This window comes from Mustela nivalis (genome assembly GCF_964662115.1).
Source record: "Mustela nivalis genome assembly, chromosome: X".
NCBI lineage: Eukaryota > Metazoa > Chordata > Mammalia > Carnivora > Mustelidae > Mustela > Mustela nivalis.
Genome location: NC_139040.1, coordinates 28,910,010 through 28,936,979, shown reverse-complemented (window position 1 = coordinate 28,936,979; position 26,970 = coordinate 28,910,010). Strand labels below are relative to the sequence as shown.

Below are 26,970 nucleotides of genomic sequence, written 5' to 3'. Positions count from 1 at the left end.
GGCACTATTTGCCAATATCATTAATCCAGAGAAGCTTCGGGTAATATAGGTTTGATCTAAATTGGCTGTTTCGGAAAACAAAACATTTCCAACTAGCTCACGGGGGCCTGTGTCTGTCATGGGGGCCCAGTAAGTTGCCGTGGCTTGCGTTTGATTTTGGTTTGTGAGTGATCAGGGCTATGCTATGACTGCCCTGGGACGTAGGCACTTTTGCTTTTGTGGGCCCCTCTCTCCATTAAAAGATAGTGAAAATTCTATTTTCTTTATTTTAATTATATCTAATGACTGCTTTGGTATAAAGACAAATATATTTATACGTGAAAACTTCTCCTTGACCTAAAAACTCATCCCTTTTCTACTGATTTGAAAAGAAATGATAATATTTATATGAAACCCTGGAAGTACCATGGGTCATAAGCACTGTGCCCATTGTGCCCAATGGAGAAGTCAGCCAGAAGGCAGAATAGTCTGGAATAGTGTGGAATGGCAAGTACGAAAAGAGGGGCAAGGGCTCCTGTGCGAGAGCCACTAGGAATGCCCTGTACCCCAGGCTTCCTCAGAGAAGAGCCCGAGTTTGGGTTTCAGGAGTCAAATGGCCTTTCTCAAGGCACAGCTTTGAGGATTTGGCCCTCAACTCCAGGACTGGGCTCTGAGTGGCAGCTTCTAGCCCTAGGGTTTTCTCTGGACCACAGTCACATCACTAAACACCAACCCCTGTTATAGGGACAGCAACGTTCAGGAATCTGGGAAGAGGTGACTCTGTGCTCAGGGTCTGTTCCTGCTGCTACTGAAACCTCCAAGGCGCTCAGAACTCATACGCCTTCCCGCTTCTCCCTACCTCTTTGCCCCCAGCATCCCTTCCAAGCCGTTCCCCGGCCTCAGTGCCTTTGCCTCTGCCTTTCCAAATCACACTTTCATGTCAAAGGTGATTCAGGGAAGCCTGTCCTGGCTACTGGAGTCCAAGAGAAATGGCTCCGGCACTTAGAGTTCATACCCCCAGCTTCGCCCCAGTTCTCTAGATGACTGGGGGTTGAGCGGCATCCTCAGCTTGACGCTCAGCGACTTGAGACAGGGATCCCATTTTCCCCCTCCTCTGGACCCGGCACAGCCCTTAGCACACACACCCCGCACACGTTCAGTGAAGTCTTGCTCTATGGCACGCTTCCTCCGACCCAGGGCTGAAAGTACTCACAATGTGTCTGGCAGCGAAGACCCCGTCGACGATGGCACAACAAAAGGCCGCAATCACACCGAAGCTGATAAAGACGATAGAAGCCACCAGCTACGGGGGGTGGGGGGACACAACACAGGTGTCTGTTAGCCTTCCACTCTTGCTGCTCCCGGATACTACAGGACCCCCAAGAGAAAGCTAGCCAAAGGCGAACTGTGGCCGGTAGCCTCACGGGGGTGCTTTTTTTTCAATCTCTCAGGATGAGTGGGAGCCGGGGGAGGCTGGGTTAGGGGCCGCTGAAGGCATTTTTTACATCTTTGGGGCAAGCTAAGAAATCCACTCTGTGAGTCTGTGAGCACCGGATCAAGAGGAAGCTTTGCTGATACCGAGCATACTGTCTGCGGAGGAATATTCTCTCCCTGTGGAGGAATTTGACTGTGTCTCTCCCTCCTCAGACGCAGAACGATGTTGCACCTTTGACATTCTCGTAGCCAAAACCCCTGCTTTATTTACTGTGGGGTTGGAGGCTCAAAGAGCGGAAGTGGTGCACCCGGGGTCCCCATCCAGTCTACAGAAGAGCCCGGTGCCCACCAACCCCCAGGCCAGCATTCCTCTCAACCCCTCACTGTGGGTAGCAATGGAGATGGGGACGATTCTGAGTTCCCACACAACCCCACCTGGCCTTCTGCGTGGTTGAGGAAGGCACATTCAACTTATTAAGATTTAAATATCGAAGACATCTCCTAAGGATGGAAGTCTCTGGAACCGATCAACTCTGTGTAGTACTTACGAAAATTTTTAAGAAAAAGGTCTGCTTGCACCAGACGGCCCTATACTCTGATGATGTCAGATAACAAATTTCCCTAATAATCTGGCTTCTGATACAAGGGAGATAGCAGAAGCTGATGTGGGGGAAGGTGCTTCCAGGGCTGGCGGGTGGGGGTGGGGATAGGTGTCCCCTAAACCCACCATCTGCCCAGGGTCGATCCTCAGAAGGACACAGAATCAGTCCTTTTCTTCCTCGAGGTGTTTGTTGGGGGAAAAGGGGAAAAGAGCATGGCATTAAACTGCTCTCCAGGGCAAAATCAAATCAAAGTCAAAGCTACCCTAAGGTTCTCCTTCTCAGCAGGCTGGGAGGAAATACTTCTCTCCTTCAGGATTGTTCAGAAGCCTCTGCCCATCAATCTCACTTCACAGCGCTACAGAGAATTGGTAAATAATGGATGAACGCTGTAGTGAAATTGGCATTATTAGCTATGCGATGATCAGCCCTGCAATTAAAACTCCCCCGTTATTTTGAATAATGTAAGCCCAGAGAGCAAACAGGACTGGCACTGGCAGGAGAGGCGGGGAGTCCAGGTGAAATGGAAGAAGAGAACGCGGAGCGCTCCCCTGAGGGAATTCCCCACGTTGCTGGGGGAGAACAGATGGTTGGAGTTCTCCCTGGAGCTATTACATTATCTGATTAAACTTGCCGTTAAATAGACCCCATTATCAAAGTCTAGATGCCACAGAGGCTTGTGCGGGGGGGGGGGGGGGGGGGGGAGCCTAATCAGTGCACCATCTGACCACTGTCCAGGCATCCTCATTTACAAGCGTCTACAACTGTAATATGCTTGTAATTCGGTCAGTGCCAGGAAATCCAGCAGCTTGCCCTTGTGGGCCCCCATTAGGACATAGAACCTCCTATTATCTGCTCATTCTGCCTTCGAACCTTACAACACACTTCACTTTGAGCTCTGGGTAATGGGAATACGTTCGGTTGGCTCGCTGTTTTGTCTTTGGCGGGCCCATTTGTTGTAACTGAAGTCTCCTAGAGGGTAATATCCTAAAAGGCAGGAATCCTCTGCAAAAACTTCCCACAGATTTATGCATCAGAGAGGGAGGAGGAAAGCAAAGGGCAAGATCCAGAATATTCTATAACTTTCACCTAAGGAGACTAACCAGGGCACCAAGGGAGTGTCGGGCAAGACGGGAACAAGTCCCATACCACAGGGTCACTTTAGAGTAAGTTCCTTGGTGGCTGACGAGAAAAGGCAAAAGGGCATTTTCTTCTGTGGCCTGACCTGGGAAACCTTAAGAAGCATGTTAGTTACCCATATGAATATTGAGCTTTTCCAGATGAAGAGTACGATTCCATAGCGATGAAAACTTACCATCTGCCGTTTGTTCTCAACAAGGTTTGATCCGATGATTCCAAGGAATGATCCAAAGCCGAGCTGCAAGGCAACATGGCAAACATATGGGAAGGTGATCAGCCTGCCCACGCAATGGATGGGATTCAGGACAACGAACAAGGTCTGATACGACACATGCAGCTGTTACACAGATACGACGTGTTCAATAAGAGTATTTCTCCCACCGTTTGTCCATCTTTCCTTGTAGAAACGAATCAGACCTAAGAAGAAACTCATGTGCCCAAAAACTCAAAGCAAAGGTCAACCAGAGCTTTTCAGAGTCTGCCTATTTCAATATCAATATTTATTACCTAGCGCATGACTGTAAGACTCAGTAAGAGACATATAATGGTGAAAAGCACACTTTATAGTCTGATATATATATATATATATATATATATATATATATATATATATATATGAAAGGAGATCATCTACTCTGATACATGGATTACAAAGTAAAGATTTGAAATAGCAATTTTTGATGCATCCGGCCCACTAATCAAACCCAGGAAGTGCTTTAGAAATCAGCAAGCACCTTAACCTAGACTTAAAAAAAAAACCCTATTTTTTGAAAGCCTGTATTTGTGGCTGACCCACTGCAATTTATGTTAGCACTTATTCACCTCTTCTTCCATCTCTGCTTCATTTATGGACAGAAAGCATTCATTAGAGGGTGAACAGAAATGGCCGTGTAAAGCCCTAAAAAAACAATCTCCCTAAGTGGCTGGAATGATGGCTCACTGTAGCAGGTCCCGCTTTCCTCTCCCTTCTGCCATTAGTGGACTGAGTCAGCCAGGCTCAGCTGCACACAATCCCTAACCGATGGCTGTAGGTAGGGATAAAAATGGAATAAGTAAAAAGTGGTTAGCACGGACCAATAAATCTTAACACAAGCTCGGTGATGTAGTTACAGGTCTCTTTAGCCTCCCGGATGGGCCAGGTTTCCAGCTTTACCGTGGCTCACAGGGGCATCTATTTCCATCTGAGGCCCCCCATGCCTTACAGCTGAACTTGGAAATCTAATGGACCGAGGGCGGGGTGGGGAAATGGGGTGGGGCAACGTGGGGGCACTGAGTGCTGGTCTCAGAAACCCAAGAATGAAAGGGAATGAACGGAAGGGATGAATACAAATTTCCAAGGACTCATTTGGCCACTCAGCCAGCAACACTTCTTGGGAAATAGATGCCGATGTGCACGAGAGTATATCCCACGCCCCCCAAGACTCTACTGAGAACATCCATACTCAACAGTTAAACTCCGCCCACCTCGCCGCCGGCTCTTATTTTAAATGTAATTTAAATGTCTTGTTGTAAAGTATACTGATTAAAACCTGGTTCTCGAACCAGCCTGGGTTCCTACCCCAGCTCTTCCACCTTTGTCTGTGGGATTTTGAACAGACGGATTGGCCTCCTTCAACCTCAGTTTCCTGATCTGGGAAATGGGGACTCTAGCAGGGGCTACCTCATTGGACTTGTGCAAGCATGAACCAGGAAGACACATCCCAAGAACTTAGCACAGTGCTTGGCACACAGTAAGTAATCAGTACATATTGTTCCCGTGGTTTTTACTATTTTTGAAGACATTTACCTTTTGAGCAGCTCTAACCTAATTTGAGCTGGAAAATCCTATCATTGTTTGCTCAATTTCATAAGAGAGCTTCATGTTTGCTCTTTCCCCTGCCTGCAGTATATTCCACAGCTTTTATTTTTCAGGAATAATTCTGTGACTAGCCTGTGCTTGTGCCATTCTGGACCACTTGGGAAGATGGAGAGAAGGTCGGAGGCAGCTTCTCACATGGAACTGAGTGGTTAAGTCTGAGTGGTTTATCAGTATCCGCAGCTGCTTCGCTTAATGTCTCCTGAACCCCAACAGCAGGCTTGGCCTTCAGACGGGAAGCAAAACGCCCGACATTGCAGGTGCTCTCAAGTAACTCCCTGATGGTAGTGGCCAGAAGAGGTGGCTGAAGCCTCGTGGAATTGACTGGAAAGACAAGGCACCCGGGACTTGAAGTCTCAGGTCAGCCAGTGACTTTATCCAGCTCCCTCCCTTTCTTTCCGTTCCATTCAAATCCACTCTGATTCATTTGGTTTTTTAATATTCACTAAATACTTGTGTCAGATAATAAGACATGACCTCTGCCCTCCAGCAGTTTGTAGTCCAATGAAGGAGAGACGGACCGTGGGTTAAGGGCCACAAGAAAGGGATAAAATAGTGCTATAGGAGAAGATGATCATTCATTTTGTATTACATCCCTGGCCCCACTATCCGTGAACTGCGTGACCTTGGACTAGTCCTACCCACTCTGCGCGTCAGTTTCCCCATCTATACAATGGGAATCACAACTAACTACCACACAGGGCTGCCAGGAAGAGGAAAGGAGATAAAATATGTAGTGTGACTTCTACTGGGTATTTACCCCTCCAAGACAAAAATACTAATTCAAAAAGATCTATGCACCCCTACATTTATTGCAGCATGATTTAGAATAGCCAAGATATAGAAGCAACCTAGGTGTCCACTGATAAACAAATAAATAAGGAAGATGAGGTGTATATACATGCAAGGGAATGTTGCTCAGCCATAAAAGGATGAGCTCTTGCCATTTGTGGCAACATGCAAGGACCTAGAGGGTACGATGCTAAGTGAAATAAGTCAGACTGAGAAAGACAAATACCATATGATTTCACTTATATGTGAAATCTGAAAAAAACCTAAACAAATGAGTGAACAAGCAAACAAAGAGTAGCATCAGACCTATAAATACAGACCACAAATGGATGGTTGCCAGAGGGGAAGGCGGTGAGTGAAGGGGAGTGGGAGATACAGGTTCCCAGTTATGGAAAAATAAGTCATGGGAATGAAAAGCACAGAGTGGGGACTATAGACAATGGTATTGTCCTAGCATTGTATGGGGACAAATGGGAGCGACACTCGTAGTGAGCAGAACATAATGTACAGAGAAGTCGAATCACTATGTTGTATACCTGAAATTAGTTTAACATTGTGTGTCAACTATACCCAAATTAAAAAAAATTTTTTTAAATTAAGTGTGTGTGTGTGTGGGGGGTACCTGGGTGGTTCAGTCAGTTAAGCGTCTGCCTTTGGCTCAGGTCATGATCAGGGGGTCCTGGGATGGAGCCCCACATGGGGCTCCCTGCTCAGTGGGGAGTCTGCTTCTCCCTCTCCTTCCTGCTCCTGCTCTCTCTTGCTATCTCTGTCTCTCTCTCTCTCTCTTTATTTAAAAAAAAAAATGAAGTATGAGGTGTGAGTCGCATAAGGTAGAATGCTAAATAAATGGTAGTTCTAAGACTTCACAAAGGAGGAGGCATTTTAAATGGGGTCAAAGATAGGTAGAGTTCACCAAGCAGGGAACTATAACATCTTTTGAGTCATGGCTGGAAGAACTCACTCACCTGGATGGCAGGTTGATGAACTCACCAGTGTTGCTAAAACTACCATACATTTGAAACGCATCGAGTTTAAAGAAGCATGTGTCCTCCATTTTGGTCACAGTAACGCTATGGAAGTTTACTGGAGCTGATGCCATTCCCATTTGATGGACAGGAAAATGGTGGCCGAGAGAACTGTATGGACTTATCCCTGCTTACAGCAAGTTAATGACAGGGTCAGGACTAGTCCACAGGTCCCCTGACCAACAGCTGGTGTTCTTTCAGCCGCACTGTGCTGCATTTGTGGTGCGTTAGTAGAATAGTGCCCTTCGTCACTGCCCCTCCCTCTCCAGGAAAGAAGTTCCCTGCAAGGAGGGAGTGAAAAGTCCTATTTGAGGAAGAGCCGAGGGGTTGAAAATTAAAAAGGACAAATCAATAGGACTTCCAGAAAGTGGGCAGTTACTTCTAGTCAACTGTTTACTCTCCTGAGGCCTTGGAAAGGAAAGCTCTGTGGTCACCCCTTAAGAACTGCATGGAATCATGGGAAATGCAGACCTTTGGACCTCCATCTTGATTCCCCATTACCTGAATAAATAACCAATTTGCTTTGTTTTGGCTGCCCTCCACTCATTGAAGAAAAAGTCAAACCATTAGAAATCAAAGTCAGATTTAAGGGCTCTTTTTGGACTGGGCCCTGTAACTTAGGCTGATTCCCAGTCATTGCGGCAGACACCCAGGTCTGACGCTCAGAAGGATTAGTCATTTAATACATGTTAATTGGACATCTACTATGCAGCCTAGCACTGTGCTAGATCTGTGATTTGGAGGCCAGAAGTTGGGGGGCTGGGTTATGATACCATGATCAAAGAGACCCAACGTCAAGAAGCTGTAATTAAGTAAACTGGTCCACAATTTCTTCCCATAATCCTGAAATCCACAAAGCTGTTAAAACCAAAAGGTTGTTTTGTTTTGTTTTTTGGTAACTAACTTGGTGGCAAACCTTGGACTGATGCGAGATTATTTTATAATCTTTATCTACTTAGTATAAAAATTCATAGTTTATTAGAGAAATATGAAGGAGCTGCTTATGGGGGGGTTCTTAAGACCTCACCGGGATGTTAGATAACATAATATATGCACTGTCTTATCTTTCTCAAATTAAAAAAAAGTCTACATTTTCAAACACATTTGGCTCAAGGATTCAGATAAGGGATGATGGACCTGAATAAATAAAGCCAAAGAATATGGTGCAACAGATGCCATAAAGGGGGATGTAGGTATTTTCTGGAACCATGAGTAGGAGAACTCTATGGTAGGGAGTTCGAAGATGGTAGACACCACTGTGGACGCCTGGGGTTGAAAAAACGTCCCAGCCATGTCTTGAAGTTGGGATAGAACAGAACATCTGGATCAATAGAGAGAGAGAGCTGAGGGAGAACATTCCAAACCAGGGCAAACAATGAAAACCACAGCAACAAGGCAGAAAAACCCAAGTTATGTTCAGGGCCAGGAACTGACAATTTTGGCAAAAGAAGGGGAATGGGAGAGCAGGCCAAGGGCACCTTCAGTGAACCCTGAATGACAATGGTAAGGAGGCAACAGGGAGCCAATGACAGAACTTGCCGGCATTAGACATCTGATTGAGCAAATCCAGATTCGAGTCTCATCTTTGAAATGGACTTCTAAGGTAGGAACTTTATTTTAGAATGATCTTATATTTTAGAAATATTTTTAACAAGAGGTAGACAAAATTTCTGCCCAGTCCACAACAAACCACAAAATCCCCCTATCCAGAGCTTTGTACATTTCCTTAGCAGTCAATTCTTTTAATCTACACTTTGTTGGATTTAGCAAGGGTTCTCACATGTGAAGCTCAAGCCACACTTGCCGAAAGAAAGTTTCTGGGCTATTGCCTCAAATGATGCCTGTTGTCTCAGTCTCCTACTCTCCCATGGTAACTCTGATACAATTTTTCAATTCACACACACACACACACACACACACACACACACACCCCTTGGAAACGGGGCTGAAACTCTTATTTTTTATTTTATTTTTTCCTGAAAGGAACCCCAGGCTGGTATGGGCCTTAACAGTACGAACAACAGCTGGGGAGAGGGTACAAGAATGAAAGGATTTCCACGCTAATCAGGTGGCCAACCCCATCTTGTGGGTTGCTGGGGAAACACATTTCAAGGCTTCATTCTCCTGGATCTAAGGTTAAAGCGTTACAGAGAAGGAGCAGGCTCTCTCCCTCTGGCCCTTTTCAGCTGTATACAACAACAACCGAGCCCCCTGTTTTTTTAGGCCTCCGCTGCAGAAAGCTCACGGAAAACTCTTCAGGAATGGAATACGTCTCGAACATTCAAGGACAGTAAAAACCATGAGCCAGTTTGTCTTTATCGGTTTTCATTTTTTTAAAAAAATAGCAAAGTTCAGCTTGTACAGATCCACACGTCTTTAAAGATGCGTGTGTGTACGTGTGTCTTAGGATGATGGTACCACATTCTAGCTCAGAGAGAGTGGGTTAGGCTCGATTTTAACTCACCTCACTGTACAAAGGCATCTCGCTTGGCAAAATATATATGCCCTAGAAAAGTTTCACCTGAGTTTAAGCTGTGCAAATATAATTACATTTTAAAATGCCCGAGATCTCAATATTTAAATGGATTGCATGTAAGGTAACTCTTCTTTTAATCTAATAACAGCTCCCTGATTTGTCTGTTTCAAAAATTTAAATTCTTGTGTACTGTTAACACATTTAACCAGCAAATTAATTGGAGAGAGCAGAAAGGAAGTTTAGGATGATAGTTAACCCCAAAACAGCAGAGTTCCAAGTAGCCTGATATTTTTCACATTTCTATACAAGAATCATTTATATTTCAAGTGACCAATCTTAAAATACTCTACTACGTTCATTCAGGTTTTATGGCTGAACATATTTTAGTTCTTAGGTTTTAGTTCTCCCGGTTGTTGCCGGTTGACTCAAATTAGGTTCTCCTGGGGCTATTATTAAAATGCAGATTCAATGTGTATTACTTTCTCAATCAAAAGTTAGCTCATCAAAAGGAAATTCAGGTTCCCCACCCCTACCTGAACCTCCTGGATCAGATTCCCTAGGGCGCAGGGAGCTAAGGTCTGCATTTTCCCCAGCTTCCCCTGCTCATTCTTATGCACACAAAGGTGGGGAAACCATTGGCTTAGAGTTTATATAGTACCTACCTCTCTGATAACCAAAAGATTCGATTAGTAAAAGCACTCCATTTCTGGATAAATCTGGATTTCTCAGGCCTGGGTGGTTACTGTATTTGTTACCACGGGATCTGACCTCAAATGCATTTTTCCGTTTTTCAATCTGCAATCTTCCCCATTCATTTTCGATAATTAAAACCCATTTTAAAAGAAACAATCTACAGGAACTCCGAGAGCACCTTTTTTAAAGGTTAAACCGTGGGGGCACAATGTCCTTTAGGGATGGTTCTTCTCTTAACATTTCTATGTTAGCTTTTAGTGAAACACACACACACACACACACACACACCACTGCTTCAGCTTCCTGGCTAGCTGAACATCAGGTACCTGAATAACAACAATCACAACAATCACTCGTCCTCCTTCCTTTGTTAATGTACTCTAACCTAGCCACCCATGGGCCCATATTCTACAAAGAAGGTTCACAGTCACCATTCTAGAATAGGAGTTCCTACTCTTAAACGACACAGAAAGCACCTTTTCCTCACCCATGAATCTTGGCCCGAGCATTTGCTCCTCCATCAGAAATATTCTACAAAGCGCAGCTACCTGAGGCACGCAAAGTCATACAGACCCTATATAAATTGCCTTTCCAAGCCACCAAAGTGCAATCTTACCTCCCCTTTCCTCCTCACCGCCCACCCCCCTGCTTGTGTTTAAAAATAAAACCCAATTCTGCTGACAACTGGCTTTCTTGCCTCACCACAGGAAGTGGACTGGGTGAGTTCTCATATCACATGTTTAACAGAGGGCACTGAATGGTGTCTGCGGGACACCTGCCGTTGGCCGGGGGGAGCCCTGCCGGCCCAAGGGCCAAGAGTGGGGAAGGAACTTACTGGGCAGCCTTCAGCTCCTGGGAGGTGGGAGGCGCAGCCCGAGTCTGGCTAACCTGGGCTATTGAGGAGGCTGACTGTGGAACCCGTGGCCTAGGCAACCCGCGTCAGGCTTGGTCACTCACAGTGCGGGCTTGTCAAAGGCATCCATCTTTAATCCTTTCCTCTCCCTTGACTTCCCTCTCCAACCCCACCTCTCCAAAAAAATAAAAAGGAAAAGAAAAGAAAAAAGAAAAAAACCCAACAACACAAATACATCTGACCTCTTTGCTGTACTTTAAAAAAAAAATTGTTCTAAACTTCCTTCCCGCTCTCTACAATTAATTGAAAATTATAATTGGGAAGTCATACGATTGCTAGTGAAATATGACCCAACCTCTAGAGTTAGGCTTTTGGGTTCAACAAGCAGTATGTGCTGATCTGAACGACGTTCATGTTTGTTTTTGTTTTTCTTTTCTTTTCCCCAGATTTATTGAGGTATAAATGGCAAATGAAAATGTCTGTGTTTAAAGTACACAACACGACGATCTGGCATAAAATGAGGTTTTTGTATATTAAGAGTCCAGGGGTTTCCAGAGCGGATTGCGTGCGCCCCGGAGATGGATGGATAAAGCAGTTCACTGATCTATGGAAGAAACTACCTGAACTCTCGTTTCCCATTTATTGTTTATCTAAAATGGTAAAAAAGAAATTAAGCCTTGCAAATTTTCAAGAAACACTGTCACTGGCACCCCTCCCCCACCCCGCCCTTGTGAGATGCCAAGGTGGGCTACCTTGCCAGGAGGAAAGCAAGATCCTAGCAGCGACCAGTTGTTGTTGATGGCGGAGCATTTAATGTGTACTCGGATCGTGTGATCTAGTTTCAACTAAACCAGTCCCTACAAAATGGGCAAGTGCTTTGGAAAGGCTCCTGCTAAGAAAGCACAAATTAAAGATGACCCTAATAATGTAAGCAGAAGCGAGCCACAAGAAAATGGCAGAGCTGACACTTCTTTCAGGATGAGCTTTTTGTCAGCCACATTGTGGGACTGACGTTAAAAAACAAGGATGCCACCTTATACAGGGACAGATGGCAGCGACACTTGTGGTGAGAGCAGCAGCATAATGTCTAGAAATGTTGAATCACTATGCTGTACGCCTGAAAGTAACGCAACATGGTGTGTCAACTCTACTCAAATTAACAAAAAAATCTTTAACCAATGCCAATGATAATCTAGTCATATCTGATATGTAGGCCCCAAACATTCAAAATCATCTAGTAGGGTATTTCAAATAAGGATTTATAGTCACTATCTTTCACGTTCATCCTTTGAAATTTTAGTGTTAGTATGAAGGTATTAAAAATTGTTTTTAATCTAATCTTTGGATTTCCATTTTTGTATGTTTTAGGAACATGCCTAAAACTTACAAATGAATAAGTACATACATTTTAGAAGTAAATATTCTGCATATCTTTTCTGATAGCAGTGTAGGAGTACTTTGGAGACCAGTACTGTCGGTCACAGAGCACCAAGCTGTCCTCAGATTTCAGGAAGATCCGGGGAGCCCCATTATATATAGGAGAGCAGATGCCCCGAGAGAAAAGGACCTTAGGCTAAGGTTAACACTGCTAGTTAGTAACCTCTCCTAGACCGGAAAACCAAGGTCCTAAGGAATGAGGAGCCTTGCTTGGGATCAACCACTATTCTGGACAGAGCCCCAAATCTTCTGATTCTCAGTCTAGTGCTCTTTTTTTTTTAAGATTTTATTTATTTATTTGAGAGGCAGTGATCACAAGTAGGCAGAGAGGCAGGCAAAGAGAGAGAGAGGTGGAAGTAGGCTCCCTGCCGAGCAGAGAGCCCCATCCTAGGACCCTGGGATCATGACCTGAGCTGAAGGCAGAGGCTTTAACCCACTGAGCCACCCAGGTGCCCCTCTAGTGCTCTTCTTAATGGGCCCAGAGTTGCCTCTCTAAACACATATAGGGAAACCTCAAGGAGGAAAAACTGAGCAAACACTAGAAACTCAAGCAGAATTGAAAACCGTCAGAGTAGAACCTGAAAGATGAGCCAGAAAGCCACCAAGACCTACCTATGCCTTTTATACTTACAATAACTCCCGGGTAATAACCTCCGACGGTCACATTCTGGGTCCTGGTGGTGGCGGCAAGGCCCACCGTGAGAATTAACACGGACACAATGAGCAAGGTCACGGTGACGTAGATGGAGTTTCGTTTCCTTCGATTGAAGGCTCCTGAAAGCACACAGAGAAGCTGAAATTGCTCATTTCGGCCGGAGAAGGAATGGACTTAAAGGAAAAATCATTAGGAAGGTCTTCCTTTCCTACTTCAGTTGGTCACTGGGGTTATCTCTGGGGAGAGGAATGACTGGGAAAGGATGGCATTTCAGGTTTTTTGCCATGGTCACGTGCCACGTTTATAATTAAAAAAAAAAAAAAACCAACAACAACCATATTTCCATTTGGAAAATGAACAACAGAAGAAATGTTACCAGTTCCATAGAAATGAAACAAAAACAAATTTAGGGGCTTTCAGCATTCTGTAAAAGATGTGTCATACCTACTTAGTAGAGTGTTTTTTTAGGCTAAATTATGAGGTGTATGATAAATGGGAAGTGTGCGTGTGGAGATATTAAATGAAAATATCTTAAAGCCAATATGCGACCAAGGAGGGTTTTTTCATAAGCTGGAGATAGGAAATTTCATTTTCAGTGTAAATATCACAACCAAGCCAGGTACTGGGATTTTTTTTTTTCATTTATTTCTGACATTTGCCACCTCATGTATAAACTTTAAAATGGTGTGTTGGCAAGATCTGTCACATAATAAATGTGTGTAATAAAGTAAGTGTTTGGAGGCCATTAGTCCACAAAGATATGTATCAGGGGAGGTAGATGGGGAAGATTATAACTTATACACATTTAGGCTTATGTGAGGGTGACATAAATATAAATGACAAGAAACCCGTTCCACTCAGTGCTTATCAGACACGATAGCGCAAACCAATATTTTTTTTTGAAAACAGGCTTATTAAGTCAGATAGAAAAATGGTATCTAGACTCACTTTTGAATTTAATAAAAAAAAAAAAAAAAGGAATCGAGCACCGCCCCACACTCTGCCTGCATTTCTGTGGCTTGGGGAAAGGGACTCACAGCAGGAAGTACCAGGCATGAGTTCCCACCTAGGAGTTCTGTAAACAGAAGCAAAGGGGGGGGGGGGTTGGTGGTGGGAGAGTCCAGTTCTCTAGCGAGAAGGATGAAGCAGCGGGGAGCCTTATGATGGGGTCGCCCACCCAGGCAGCTTGAGTGGCATTTATGGGCCTAAAGAGGCCACTAGAATCTGCTCCCAGGACCTCGTCATTCTGAAAGGCCTCACTGCAGCCTCAAGGCAGCAGCCGCCTTTGAAGCCGCCCAGACTGCACCATTGGGAGGGAGGGGAGAGGGGAAGAAGAAAGGGGGAGGGAGGCGAGACAGCGAGCGAGACCCAGGCCAGGTGGGGGAGGGAAGGGCTGTGGCCCGGCCCGCACAGCCCACAGCCGCTCTGCCCTCCTGGTGTGGACGCAGAGTGCCAGGAGTGCCAACCCTGGGTTCGAGCCACCATCCATCTTGTCTTCCCCAGTGCGGGGCCCCGCCGAGGGCTCCAAGGGAGGTGGGAGGGGCTGGCGGTCTCCCCTGACGTCAGCCTGGAAAGTGAGGGACATGACTCATCAGGGTCATTTCTAATGCGATCCCGTTCTGAGACTATTTCACATTGAAATGTAGACGTAGCCGGAGCCGTTATAGGTACCCACAGACTATAAAGAGCCAGACCTCGACCTGGGAGCAGAGGTGGGGAGAGATGGGAGATGAGGCTCCCCTCCAGTGGGGCCTGAGTCCAGCCTCCATAAAGGACCACTAGTGACACCTGTGACATCAGGGCCCTTGGTGAAAGATGGCTGTTTGGGATGCAAATGGCAAGCTGACAGGTCGAAACGCTGGGAGCAGGGCTGGGAGAGGCGGTCTGGAGGGGTGGGGCAGGGGAAGGGGGACCCAAGATTTATTTCCTGTTCACCTGAAGCTTAGTTATCCTTTGTCGGCATCTGCGGGGAGGGGGGCGGGCTAAATGAATGTCTAAACCAGGGGCCCCGAGTCTGTTTGATGATGGGTGCTTCTCGGTGAATCTGCGAGTTGGTTTCGCAGAGGGCTCTAACCTAAACCTATCAACATCGCCTCCGCATTCCACCTGCCTTCTCCTCTGTCTCTCACCCCATCTTAGTGCTCCCCTGCCTCAAATGAACAAAAGACAGTGAGGGAACATCTGGAGACAACAAGGGTATCTCTGTGACACCAAAAGTGTCTCAACACCTCACACGGAAAACACACAACTTTAGAGACTAAAGGGGGGCGGGGGAGCGTGTGTATGGTCTTTCTAATATTTTTCAGTATCACTCACCTGCTCTTTCCCTGCCAAGTGGCTTTAAATCCTATTCACAGCTCTTGGGTCTCCTTTGCAAATATCACTCTAGCTCTTAAAAGCACAGGAGCCAGGTCAGAAAAGTGACTCAGCAAACCACATGGTGTCATTTGAAAATCTATTTTTTCCCCCCTGCTTTAGAACCTGAATTGAAAATCCAGTCAGTTGAGAAACTCGGGCAAAGATCCTACAGATTGACAGGGGCCTTGCCTCCGGATGGGATTTGCTTTGAAAATTCCTAAGAAAACTCTCTCATCACTAGGTTGAACAGCTTTTCCCTGTCTCCTTCGCACCCTCCCCCAAGTCACTAGAAGGAGTATAATTGTGTAAGATAAAATTATTTCTAGTGGCACCTGGGGAGCTGACCATCATAAGGAATCCTGGAGAGGGGGCCGAATGCTTTTAAAAAGTGAAGAATCACCTCTCCATTTACCTTTAGTGTCAATTCGACTTAAAAGTCACATCTACTTAGAATAAGACACACCTGTTCTCTGAACGTGTGGCTCAGGCTTCTAGAAGGTAGCTCGTTGTGTCTGTTGAGGACATTTTCCTGGTGGTTGTTTCGTTTTAGAAGGGAGCCCTATTATTAGGGCACAATTTGGGGCCTGCCTTAGATGTTCCCGTGAACGCAGGAACATCTGATTCTGATTTTGTCTAGTTAGTCAACCCACCAAAAACCTCTAGCCGATACCATAAGCTTAAACAAAGCTGGAGGTACTTGAAAAGCGTGCCTATCGCAGTGTTTGATACCTAGCGAGCAGTCAATACTTGTTGAATAAACAAGAGGCAACATACCAGAATTGTTTCCCTTCTAATCAAAAAGACGGTGGGGGTTGTATGAATAAATATAAGCTGTGTTCGTTGAGATGATTTTTTAAAATAGGGCACACGTGACGGGGTCCCCAGAACTAAAAGGCTTCTGGTCACCTGGTACCACACACCCCCAGTGTCTCTCAACTGGCCTGCCTACTAGGCGCCCAGGACATTTCTGTTTAAAGGACAACAGCCACCCCTGCAACCAACAGCAGTGGGAGAGTCTGAAATCCCGTCACTGGCATCGCCTGCCCCCCTCCGCCCCCAGCAGCCTCCCTGCAGAGCTACTGCAGCCCTCCCTCTCTGCAGTGCCCCACCCCCACCCCAGATTCCCCGTGACGCTCTAGAAGCACCCAATTATTTGCTGTCTCCACCCTTCCAGATACAGCCTGGTCCCCCCCCCCCTTGGTCAGAGTCCCCACCCGCACTGCAGTCTTTGAATGTGAGTCCCTCCCTTCCTCTAAAACCTGCTCAAAACTCACCTCCTCCAAAAGTTTTTCTTCCCAAGCCTACTGTATTATAATCGCTCCTTATTTCATGTTCCAGAGTCCCTATATACTTTGCTCAGTACACATGTTAACTGTAACCGCTACGATCACCGTTGTAATTGTGGGTCTGGTACACAGCCCATATGATAAATCCAGCTCCAGGATGATGTAGCTGACAAGAAGGAAGGTGTGGGCTGCCAGAAGGTGGGATGACTGTCTCTGCTTACTCATGTTTTACCTTGTGCATGTTCTTGATTACCCCCTTGATTATAGGGTATAATGGCTATCAGAGTGCAGCCAGGACAAGGGCCCAGTAGCCTGTCCTGTACACTATGTTGTTGATGACTGGCTAATTTGGGGGGCTCCTCTTTTGAACCAATTAGGCTTTGCTTACCTGAGTCAGCTTTGCCACACAAGGAGGGTCCTGGGAAGTCCCAGCCTCAAGCAGCTGGAAACAGGTGGCTGCCCACACAAGAGTCTCAAGACTCTGCCAATCTCCCAAACATTTCCTTAAAGGTGCTGATATCCCGCACCGCCCCCGCCCCTCCCCCCTCTTGCAGTTCTTTAACCAGAGGCATCCAAGGCCGCTGGTGAATTGTTATTGGGAGGAAAAGAGGGCCCCGCTGTAGCAGAGGTGCCTCAGAGCCTGGGGGCGGTGTTGCAAAAAGGGAGGCGGGGGTTGCTGGGAGGGAGACGTAGGGGCGCTGTTCAAATGACCATCTTCATATTGCCAAGTGCCCCTCTGCTCCCAGCCTTGTACTAACTGCTCATCCCCAGGCAGCCAGCTAACGTAGTGTGCAGGCACCCTGGTGCAGTGTGTGTCTGTGTGTTTTAAATGTTATTGTTTGGGCTGCGGTTGTGTCTTGCCTGTAGGGGGGAATCCCCTCAGAAATGCCGTCCCTTGGGGGCTGAAACCCTAACCCCCACCTCCACTTCTCCTCCCCCGCCATGCAAGGGAAGGTGGCGTTGCCAGAGCTAAGTGGGAGTCGCTCCTAAACAGCCTAGACGCTGATTCAGGCCTGGGTTGTGCGGGCCCCGAGCCAGGGAACTCCGGGGAGACTCCCCTGTCCAAACTGTGGAAACCCAGGGTTACCACTCGACTCAGGAATTTGCTAGTGCCCTCGGTCTGCGGACTTTACAAAGCGGGAGGCGTGGAGCAACCTCGCGCGTCTGTAAGGGCTCTATGACCCTCCTCCCGCAGTATCGAGTCTGGGCTGGGCGAAGCCCACTCAGCTTCTTGTTGCGTAGACTTTTCGAGAAAACTCAAGACTAGCCCAGGGCCCCTAGGAACCCAAGAAAGAACTCTCTTCGTCTTGCTCCCCAACCCACAGAGCCGTGTGTCAAGCTGGACCCCTAACCCGCCCGCTCCCCTACAGGCAGACGGCCCAGCGCGGGAGGCCCGCTTTGCAGGTGGTTGTGGCCCGCCGCGGGATTGCGCGCCGCGGGCGCTCGCACTCTCCCCCCCCCCACCCCCACCTTCCCCGGCGCAACAGTCTGGCGTCGGGGAGCCAGGGGCTGCGCTGGCGCCACAGCTGGCCAAGGTGAGGAGTGCATTCCGTGTTCCTGTGTGCGCGCGCGTGCGTGTGTGTTTGTGTGAGTGAGTGAGTGTGTGTGTGTGTGTGTGTGTGTGTGTGCCTGCGCGCTTGTGTTAGACAGCTGGAGAGAATCTGGTACTGCTGTGTTCTGGATTCGGACCCAAGTCCTTGGCCTCATTTGGAGCACGTTGCAAATAACTAGACCTTAAAAATAATAATAATTACAAAAAAATTCTTATGCTGAATATGCAAAAGCGTTGAATATACGGATCTTCCCACCACCGGAGAGATGACACTTTCTGGGGCCCCTCCGGTGAACGAATTCTGTTGAGATCCAGTCTTACGCAGGCAATAGGGAGCTCACATAGGGGGTTCAACCCTCCTCCCGCCCCCTCCTCTTGAGATGTTCCCGCAAATTCATCGGAGACCTAAGCAGATTGGATAGCAGGAATTCTGGACGGAGGAAATTTGCAGAATGTAAAGTATGTTGGCAAGAGATAATCCGATTTGGTTAGAGTGTGTCCGAGGCGAATTTTAAGATTAGGTGGGATCATGGTTTGACAATTCCCTCCCGCTCTCCCGGGCTCCAAATTAATTTCTCCGCCCAGTGAAATCATAGGGTTTGGGAAGGTGCCTAACAGCTGAGGGGGACTGGGTTTGTGTTTTGTCTCTAACTACCAAAAAGCAGCTTCGAGGGGCAGCCAAGTTGATGCCTAGAGGTAGCTGTCCCCAGATGTGATGAGGAAAAGTGTTGAACCAAATCAGGCTAGTGGGTCCCCCCTCCCCCTCCATTCTACCCCGAGAGAGAAAGCGCGACTTCAGAAGATGCGCGGGCTCGCTCTGGCTCTTTCTTTCTCGCGCTCTCACTCGTCCCCCCCCCCCTTTTTTTCCACACTCACGCATTTTTATTCCATGCATTTGGAGCAGAATAGGAATCAAATTCAAGGAATGTTGATCCTGCTGCTGCAGATGGCAGGGCTGGGCTGTCTTGAGTGATTCCTTAGGAATTCCCCTCCCGCCAGCCCCCCTCCTTTCTTCTTCCCCCCACCCCCTCCCATCCCCCAGGGTTGCGCAAACCCCCCCTTCAGCGAGGTGCAAGTCCGCCCCCCCCACCACTGCAGCTCTGAATTTCTGGGCACCTTCGACAGAACTGGGAGGGGGCAAGGACTCTGCTTCTTCTAATGTCGTTAGTCGTGAGCTCTTAGAAGTGACAGGGACTTTGCAAAGAGGGAGCGTCGGATGGAAAGCGAAGGCGCAGGTTGCAGGGAAGTGTTTTGATTCCCAGACAGCTGGAATTTACCACTGGCTGCAAGTCTGTCGGCACACGCACACAAACACGCACACACCCGCACTCCGGGGCAGGGATACTCCGACGCAAGCTTGGCGCTCGCATCTCCGCGCGTCGCCCCCGCCCCCCGCCGGGCCGCTCCCCTGGGGCTCTGGTAGGCAACCCAGACGCTGGGGTGCGCGGACCCCTACCTAGCCCCGCTTCCCGGCTCCCGGGGCGGCCCGGCGCTCATAGTCTAGAAGGCAGTGCACTCACCCCTAGCTGCCGCCGCCCCTAGGAAGGGCGGCTGGACTTACCCATGGAATCGGGCAGGGACATGTCGCTGGACCGCTGCTGAGTCAGGGACTGATGCATGGTGAAAGCTGCCCTGTGGCCCCGGCCCCCGAAGCTGCTTCACGCGCCTCCGGCTCAGGGCGCCCCGCAGAGCATCCTACTCCGCGGCTGCCGCTCCCCGTCCCTCCGAGAGCTGAGAGAGACTGCCTCTGGTTGCGAGCTGCAGCCCAAGTGCCGCCTCCCCCTCCCTTCCCCTCTTCTCCCTCCCTCCTCTTCTGCCTCCCTCTGCTCCCGGAGGCAGCAGCATTGGCGGTCCGAGCAGCGGCGTGCGCTTGCGCAAGACCCCCCCTCCCTCCCCCCTCGGCCCCCCCATCCTAGTTATCCACCTCCCAGCCTCCCAAGCCAGACAGGGAGCCGTTTTAGCCCCTTGGGGCTCAGGGCTGCGCAGAGAGAGAGAGGGAGGCTACAGCCTGGGGCCAATCGGCCTTCTCTGTAGTTTGGAGAGAGGGTCTTGGGCAAACGTCCTGTTCTAGGATTTATAATTGGGGTAGGGGGCAGAGTCAGAGGTTCAGAGCTGATGAATACACACACACACACACACACACACACGAACGAGCGCACGCGCGGGGGCACACACACACACACACACACACACACACACATTTGTGCAGGTTTGGTCTTAGTGCTTCCAGAATGACATAATGGAGCTGGAGATGATCCAGAGAAGGGCCACTCTATAATCAAGGGGATGGGGGAGGGGAGAGGGGGCTGCCTTATGAAGACAGATTAAACAAACGCAGACTCTTTAGTCTAGAAAGATGAAGGCTGGGAAGGGATGTGACCAGAGTGTATAAAATTATGCAGAGATGGAGAGAGGGAACACAGCCTTATTCACCAGATCTGAGAATTCTAGAACCAACAACCCCCTAAGAGCTAGAAGGAGATTCAGCTAAAGCAGATACGACTTTGCATCAGCACCATTCCAGTCTGTGCTTTGCTCAAGATGCTTTTAGGTCAGGGGTCTCGTTTTTCTCATCGCAGCAGCCATGCAAGGCAGGAAGAGGAAGTATCCATAATCCCATTTTACAGATGATGAGACTCAATCGCAGAGAAGGCACGGAAATTTTCCTGTAACCACTCAGCCTGTAAGTGGCAGAGGTGGGATTTGAACCTAGATCTGTTGGACTCCCAGGTCAGTGCTCTTGCTGCTATAGCAGCTGAAAAGGAAGATTACTCTATATGGCATATTGAAAACTCAAGGTACTCTAGCCCCAAGAGGGACAACAGGATGAAAACGCCAGTAGCTTTGGAAAAAGTGAAACAGTCATGGCTGCCAGTATCCACTGTGGATTGCTAAGGGAAACTGAGGGTGAAGGGGGTCTGTCCTTGATCTTGGAGGACAGCAAAGCCCCTCCTAACCGATCCTTCCAGGCCCTATTAGGATATTGAGCTGGAATCACTATGTTGTCTGCCCAGAGGGTGGCTTTGAGTCCTCAAAACAGCAGCAGAACAGAATGAGGCAGAAGGTGAAGAAGAGATTAACAGCGGGCTGGCAGTTCCCTCGGCAACTCAGCCCTGTGAGCCCCGCATCCCACGGAATTTACCTGTTTGAAGGCATCCATTCTCTTTCAGTGAGAGCTCCCAGGTCCTCACTGCCAGGTCTCTTCCCAACCACCTCCCCTGATGACTGGGGCAACGCTCTCTCCATGTCTTCCCAGAAAAAAGAAAGAAAGAAAGAAAGAAATCAAGTACAAAACTCTCCTGAGAGTCAGTGGAATGAAAGAGAACTCAGGTTCTTTCCAGCTCTTACTGATGTACTGGGAGGCTTTGTTTCCTTATCCACAAAAGGAACCAAGAGCCCTTGCCCTTTCCCGTCTTCTGAAGGAAGAAGATGCTTCCTAAAGGTTAAAAAGGAAGCCCTTTGTAAAACACTTGGGCCCCCGGGGGTCCTGCTGAATGTCCCGTGAGGGTTTTATCAGCAGCCTTACACTGTAGATGTGGTTCAGAAATCTGCGATATATGTCTTAGATAGAGACAGGATGCCCACTGGTGTACACATGTGTGTCTTAAGCATGCTTGGCTCGAGTGTTAGTCTCCGTAAGCCCCACAAGGGCAGACAACAGTCCTGTACTTATATTTTTGCCACGTTTGTCTTCAGTCCTGTTTACTTATCTCTCCCCACCCTCTTCACGCTAAGTATCTCATGTACCTAATGTGAAGATCTCCTGCAACCAGCGCTAATTTCTCAGGAGTACTTCATAGCTAACTGGTTTTGTTTCTGTGGAATTAGTCTTGAAGAAACGAGGGTTTAGGGGTGCCTGGGTGGCTCAGTCCTTAAGCATTCGCCTTTAGCTCACATCATGGTCCCAGGGTCCTGGGATCAAGTCCCTCATCGGGCTCCCCGCTCAGCGGGAAGCCTGCTTCTCCCTCTCCCACTCCCCCCTGCTTGTGTTCCCTCTCTCGCTGTGTATCTCTCTGTCAAGTAAATACATCTTTAAAAGAAAGAAAGAAAGAAAGAAAGAAAGAAAGAAAGAAAGAAAGAAAGAAAGAAAGAAAGAAAGAAAGAAACGAGGGTTTACACAGGCTGGGAAAGACAGATTTCCACATTCTTTGGAGAGTTTGGCTCCCCTCTAGCAACCAGAGAGCTAGAGATCCCCAAAGAAGCCAAATAGAAACTTGTTACTGTGCTGGTGTCGGTGGACAGAGGCCTTTCCAACTTTAGCACACTGCCCATTAAATGACACAGAGGGCCCATGTAATTTGAAGCCATAATCAAAGCCATAAACGAGTGAGGTACCCTTAAGGGGGGGGGGCTTGCTTTATGCAACATCTGTATTCCCAAATCCTGCATGAAAATTAAAAGGTATTTTTTAAAAAGTATGAGAGGAGCTGGCTATTTAGAAGAACTGCCTACTTATATTTCCTTCATCCTGTCTCTTGGGGTACCTTATGGGACTTGGAACACAGCAGGCTCTCAGTCAAGTTAAAAATGACTTTGAGACCAGGAGCAGTGACCGTAGCGGCAGCTGCAGCCGCAGCCGCTCAGTGAGTAGTGGCAGTCCTCTCTCCAGAGATGGTGTGCTTATTTGAACAGAGGATCTGGGATAAGGGGAGGGACTAGAATGGGAGCTTGGAAAAGAAAAGGAGGAAAAAAAAAAAAACCAACCCACATTTCAACCAAGCCTGGTACAAAGACCCCCTTTCCTCAAAAAAAAAAAAAAAAAAAAAGTGTATTTTACTCTGAATGATCTGGACAATTAGAAAGCAAGAGGCAATTTTTTCATGGGCTCCACCCTGATTTTTTTTCATAGATTTTTTTTCATAGAACGCATGTATATTTTATACGGTAATAGGCTCATAGTAAAATCTACCAATAGGAGAGCCACCTAGATGAAGGAACAGGTCTTTCATGCCACAAGGCTACTATTAAAACTGCTTGGTTAGCTTCTGATAAAGAAGAAATTATTAAAATGGCTTAAAATAAATCCTTTTCATTGCAAGCTTAATCAAGCATATGATGTTGCCCTAGGTTGCAAACTGTTTTATAGCACGAGGAAATGCGCCTGCTTCTCTCCATCTTCTTCAGATGATGAGAGCATTCCCCGGAAGCCTTTGGACCACTAGAAAAATGCCAGAGGGTGCTCTGTCTCTCACACATTCACTCTGGGTGTAGCCGCAGCGCTCCATCACTGCCTTATTTTGAAGATCAGTTTGACCAAATCACTGTAGAGCCTTCCTGATTCCAAATTTGAGAGATGTGGGCTGGAGGAGTCCTGTCCACAGGGATACATGCACGTCAGGGCGTTCATGCGTGTTTGGAATGGTGGCCACACAAGTATTCCCAAAAGCACGCACGCACATGCATGGAAACGCCCCAGCCATTGTCCGTCCACTCTGGTTAGCACCACCCACCTTTCTGCTCGTAGGCTTGAGTAGAGTAAGAATAGAAGGGAGCTTCAGAATCCTTTAGAACCTCAAAGAGTCCAAACATCCCTAATTGAGGTTGGAGTTGTACTTTAGGTCAATGCCTGGTCCCCAGTGCCTATGCCACAAACAGCGGAATCGTCACCGAGGAGAGCCTGCTTGAGGGTCTGATTTCCCCCTCGAGGCTTGACTGGTTCCCCTTGTCAGCTGCTCATTTACAATTGATTATTTACTTATTTATTTGAGAGAGAGCATGCGCAGGCGGAGGGGCAGTGGGAGAAGTAGTCTCGATCCCAGGACCCTGAGATCATGATCTAAGCCGAAGGCAGTTGCCCAACCCACTGAGCCACCCAGGCGCTGAATGTTTTTAAGGCTTTTCATCCATATTCCCAAACTGTCCTCCAAAGTATTTTGTAGCAAAGGGTCTTCCCACCCTCAGCATGTCCAGCACGTGTGTGGATCCCCACAGTCTCTTGGCTTTGGCTTTGGCTTTGCCTTGTGCAGGAGATGTTTGTGCACTTAAGACACACCTGGTTACAGCCAGCGATGGGAGGGGCGAGCCGGGAAGCTCGGTGGGAGCTCAGCGGCCCAGTACACTGGGTGGGAACCACAGGTCGAGGAGGCAGAGGCTGAGAGCAGTCCCAGTAGGGAGAAAACACAGTGTCACCCTCCGCAAGAACCTTAGAAACCTCCAACTGCTTAGTTGTTTTCCCTGTTGTGTTCATCACTGTGCTGTGTAGCACACACCCCAAAGTCTTCTTTTTCCGTAGCTTTCAGAATTTCTGTAATGGTCACTTAGTCATGCCTAGTCTGTAGTAGGGACTTAAATACCTGCTGAATATAGGGCACTTTAAATCATTGTTGTTTTTTTTTCTGCTTCCTGGATTAAAACATGACACTGTAAAAATTCTCCAACCTGCAGAGGCACATGAAGCAGCAAATTACCCTCTTCCCCTCAATTCTACTCTCCAGAGATAACAATTTAGGGGCTAAGATGCATTTCCCTGATTTTTTTTCTCCACGCATGCCTTTGTCGGTTTGAGAATGAAATACTCCATTTTTAAAAGCAAACTTTTCAATAATAAAAGAAAATATTTTTTTGTTAAGCGTTATAAGTTCCATTTAATAGTGCTCAAATACACTGCATTCATCTTCAGTCCATCAAACCCAACAGTAGTGATGCTTGCACAACAAAACTCTCTTCAATTTATGTTACAATAACTACTTAGCTCTTATGAGCGAGGAATGGAAATTACAACTCGTATCTGATCACTAATGTGTGATGAAGAGCATCAAATGAAGTCTATGAAGATGAATATAAAGAAATGGTTGTGGGCGCCTGGGTGGCTCAGTGGGTTAAGTGCCTACCTTTGGCTCAGGTCATGATCCCAGGGTCCTGGGATCGAGTCCCGCCTAGGGCTCCCTGCTCAGGGGGAAGTCTGTTTCTCCCTCCCATTCCCCCCCGCTTGTGTTCCTGCTCTCACTGTGTCTCTCTCTGTAAATAAATAAATAAAATCTTAAAAAAAAAAAAAGAAATGGTTGTGATTTCAAAGCACATTGCTTGGAAAATTAACAAAAACGTCCAAATACGAGAGGTATACATGCTTCCAGTGTATTCTTGATAGGAAAGTTCAGAAAAACATCTGTTTCTTACTACCAAAGGGAGGGTTTCTTTTTAAGATCAAAGTCTGTTTTTTCACAGAATTTCACACTTCCCTAATTTGAAGGCATAAACCAGCAACACAGAACAATAACGCATGCATCAATGAATACTCTAGGGAAATCTTGATATTCGAAAAGGCTAAATAATGCTTTTGTGAATTTTCGAATAAATTTAACAGAGGTTAATAGTCACCGAATGTTAAGGTTAGAGCGAGACTGGTCAGTGGGTAAACATCATTACCATATTTTATACAGTAAACTATTTATCGAAGGAAAATCCATACAGAAAAATTCACCACACATTACTTTTTAATCAGGGGGAAAAGGGCAGGGGATGAGAGTGAGCGGCCTTAAGGCCACAGGACTGGGTTGGAGGATCAGTTGGTGGGTCTCACAGTTTGGATGTCTGGTTTACCTGCTAGAAATGGCGGTTGCTGGGGACGGCGGAATAGCGTTCAGTTGAGCTGTAACTGCCCTGTTTCCTTCCTCTAATTAATTACAGAGCTGAGTACATCCTTTCCCTGTATCCCCATCAAAAAATATCCATTAAACATCTAATTAGATGTGGCATTGTCACAGGCAGGGTGGGGGAGGGGGCATCCAACTGCTTGGTTCAGGTTTGAACTGGAGAGGATTTTTGTGTTCAGTAGTTTCTGGGAATCAATAGATCTGCTCCCAATTCAAACTGCCCCACAGAGCCTTTAAAAATGTTTACACTCCGTGACCCATTAATTCCACTTCTGGGAATCTGCACTAAGGAAGGAGAAGTCTGAACTGTGATTTATGTGCAAGAACGTCCATGGCAATGTTCTTTATAATAAGGGAAAAAATTGAAAAAAAAAAACCCTGAAATGCCCCAAGTTAGTGATATGATTAACCAGATAACACAGCCATATGGTGCATATGTTATATAGCTATTAATATTGTGTTTTCCAATGTTAAGGGCATAGAAATATCCCCAGTAATGAGTGAAAAAGTGGGTTGTATATTTTGAACTCAATTTTGTTTAAAATTGCATATATCTGCAGAGAAAAGTGACCAGAAGGAATGTCATGAAGATATTTACTGTAGTTAACTCTGGGGAGTGGAATTATAGATGACTACCTTCTTTTTTAGACTTTTCTGTGTTTTCCAAATATGTTCAGTGAGCATGTATTATCAACATGAGCCCCCCCCGCCCCTGCAAATTCTAGTTTATGAACAAATTAAATAGACCTGTGAATGTTTCATAAATTACACTCTGTCCTCCCTGCAGTATGGGCTTGGGGCTGCTCAGGACTCCCCTGATTTGGTTCCCTCTCTCTCTGTCTCTCTCTCTCTCTCTGTCTCTCACACAGACAGACAGACAGACACACAAACACACGGCTCTGCTTTCAGTTGTCCTTGCCCGAGTGCAAGTTTCAGACAATGTGCAAGTTTCAGACAATACCTGTCACCTCTTTCAAAGAAATTTGTATTTCCCTTTCATCGCATGATTATTAAGGCTTGTTGGTGCTGGCAGGGGCCAAGTACTTTTTCTGGTCCAGCTCTTTCTATGCCCCTGAAATTACGCCGGTAGGGGGCTATCTACTCTGCGGATTGCCTGAAAGGAAGAGCTTTTCTCAGAGACTGACCTGTCTGGGAAGATAAAAGGAACTCTGCCTGGGTTGGGGTGGGTGGGTGGAATTTGAGGCAAAGGCAGAACAGAGAGAGGGAGAAAAGAAGCAGCTTTG

General features: G+C 47.1%; 1 protein-coding gene across 2 annotated transcripts in view; it reads right to left on the bottom strand.

Moving 5' to 3' along the window:
* Positions 1-19,988, bottom strand: part of TMEM255A (transmembrane protein 255A) — a 49,371-nt gene extending 29,383 nt beyond the window's left edge. Inside the window, exons 1-4 of one of the 2 annotated variants that reach the window (XM_082716274.1) lie at positions 19,696-19,988; positions 12,915-13,057; positions 3,328-3,390; positions 1,193-1,282 (exon numbers count right to left, since the gene is read on the bottom strand). In XM_082716274.1, the coding sequence (XP_082572400.1) occupies positions 1,193-1,282; positions 3,328-3,390; positions 12,915-13,057; positions 19,696-19,753 (354 nt within the window). In that variant the 5' untranslated portion in view covers positions 19,754-19,988. The remainder of the gene's footprint in view (positions 1-1,192; positions 1,283-3,327; positions 3,391-12,914; positions 13,058-19,695) is intronic. The other variant, XM_082716273.1, reaches the window with a different exon arrangement.
* Between the last annotated feature and the right edge of the window lie 6,982 nt (positions 19,989-26,970).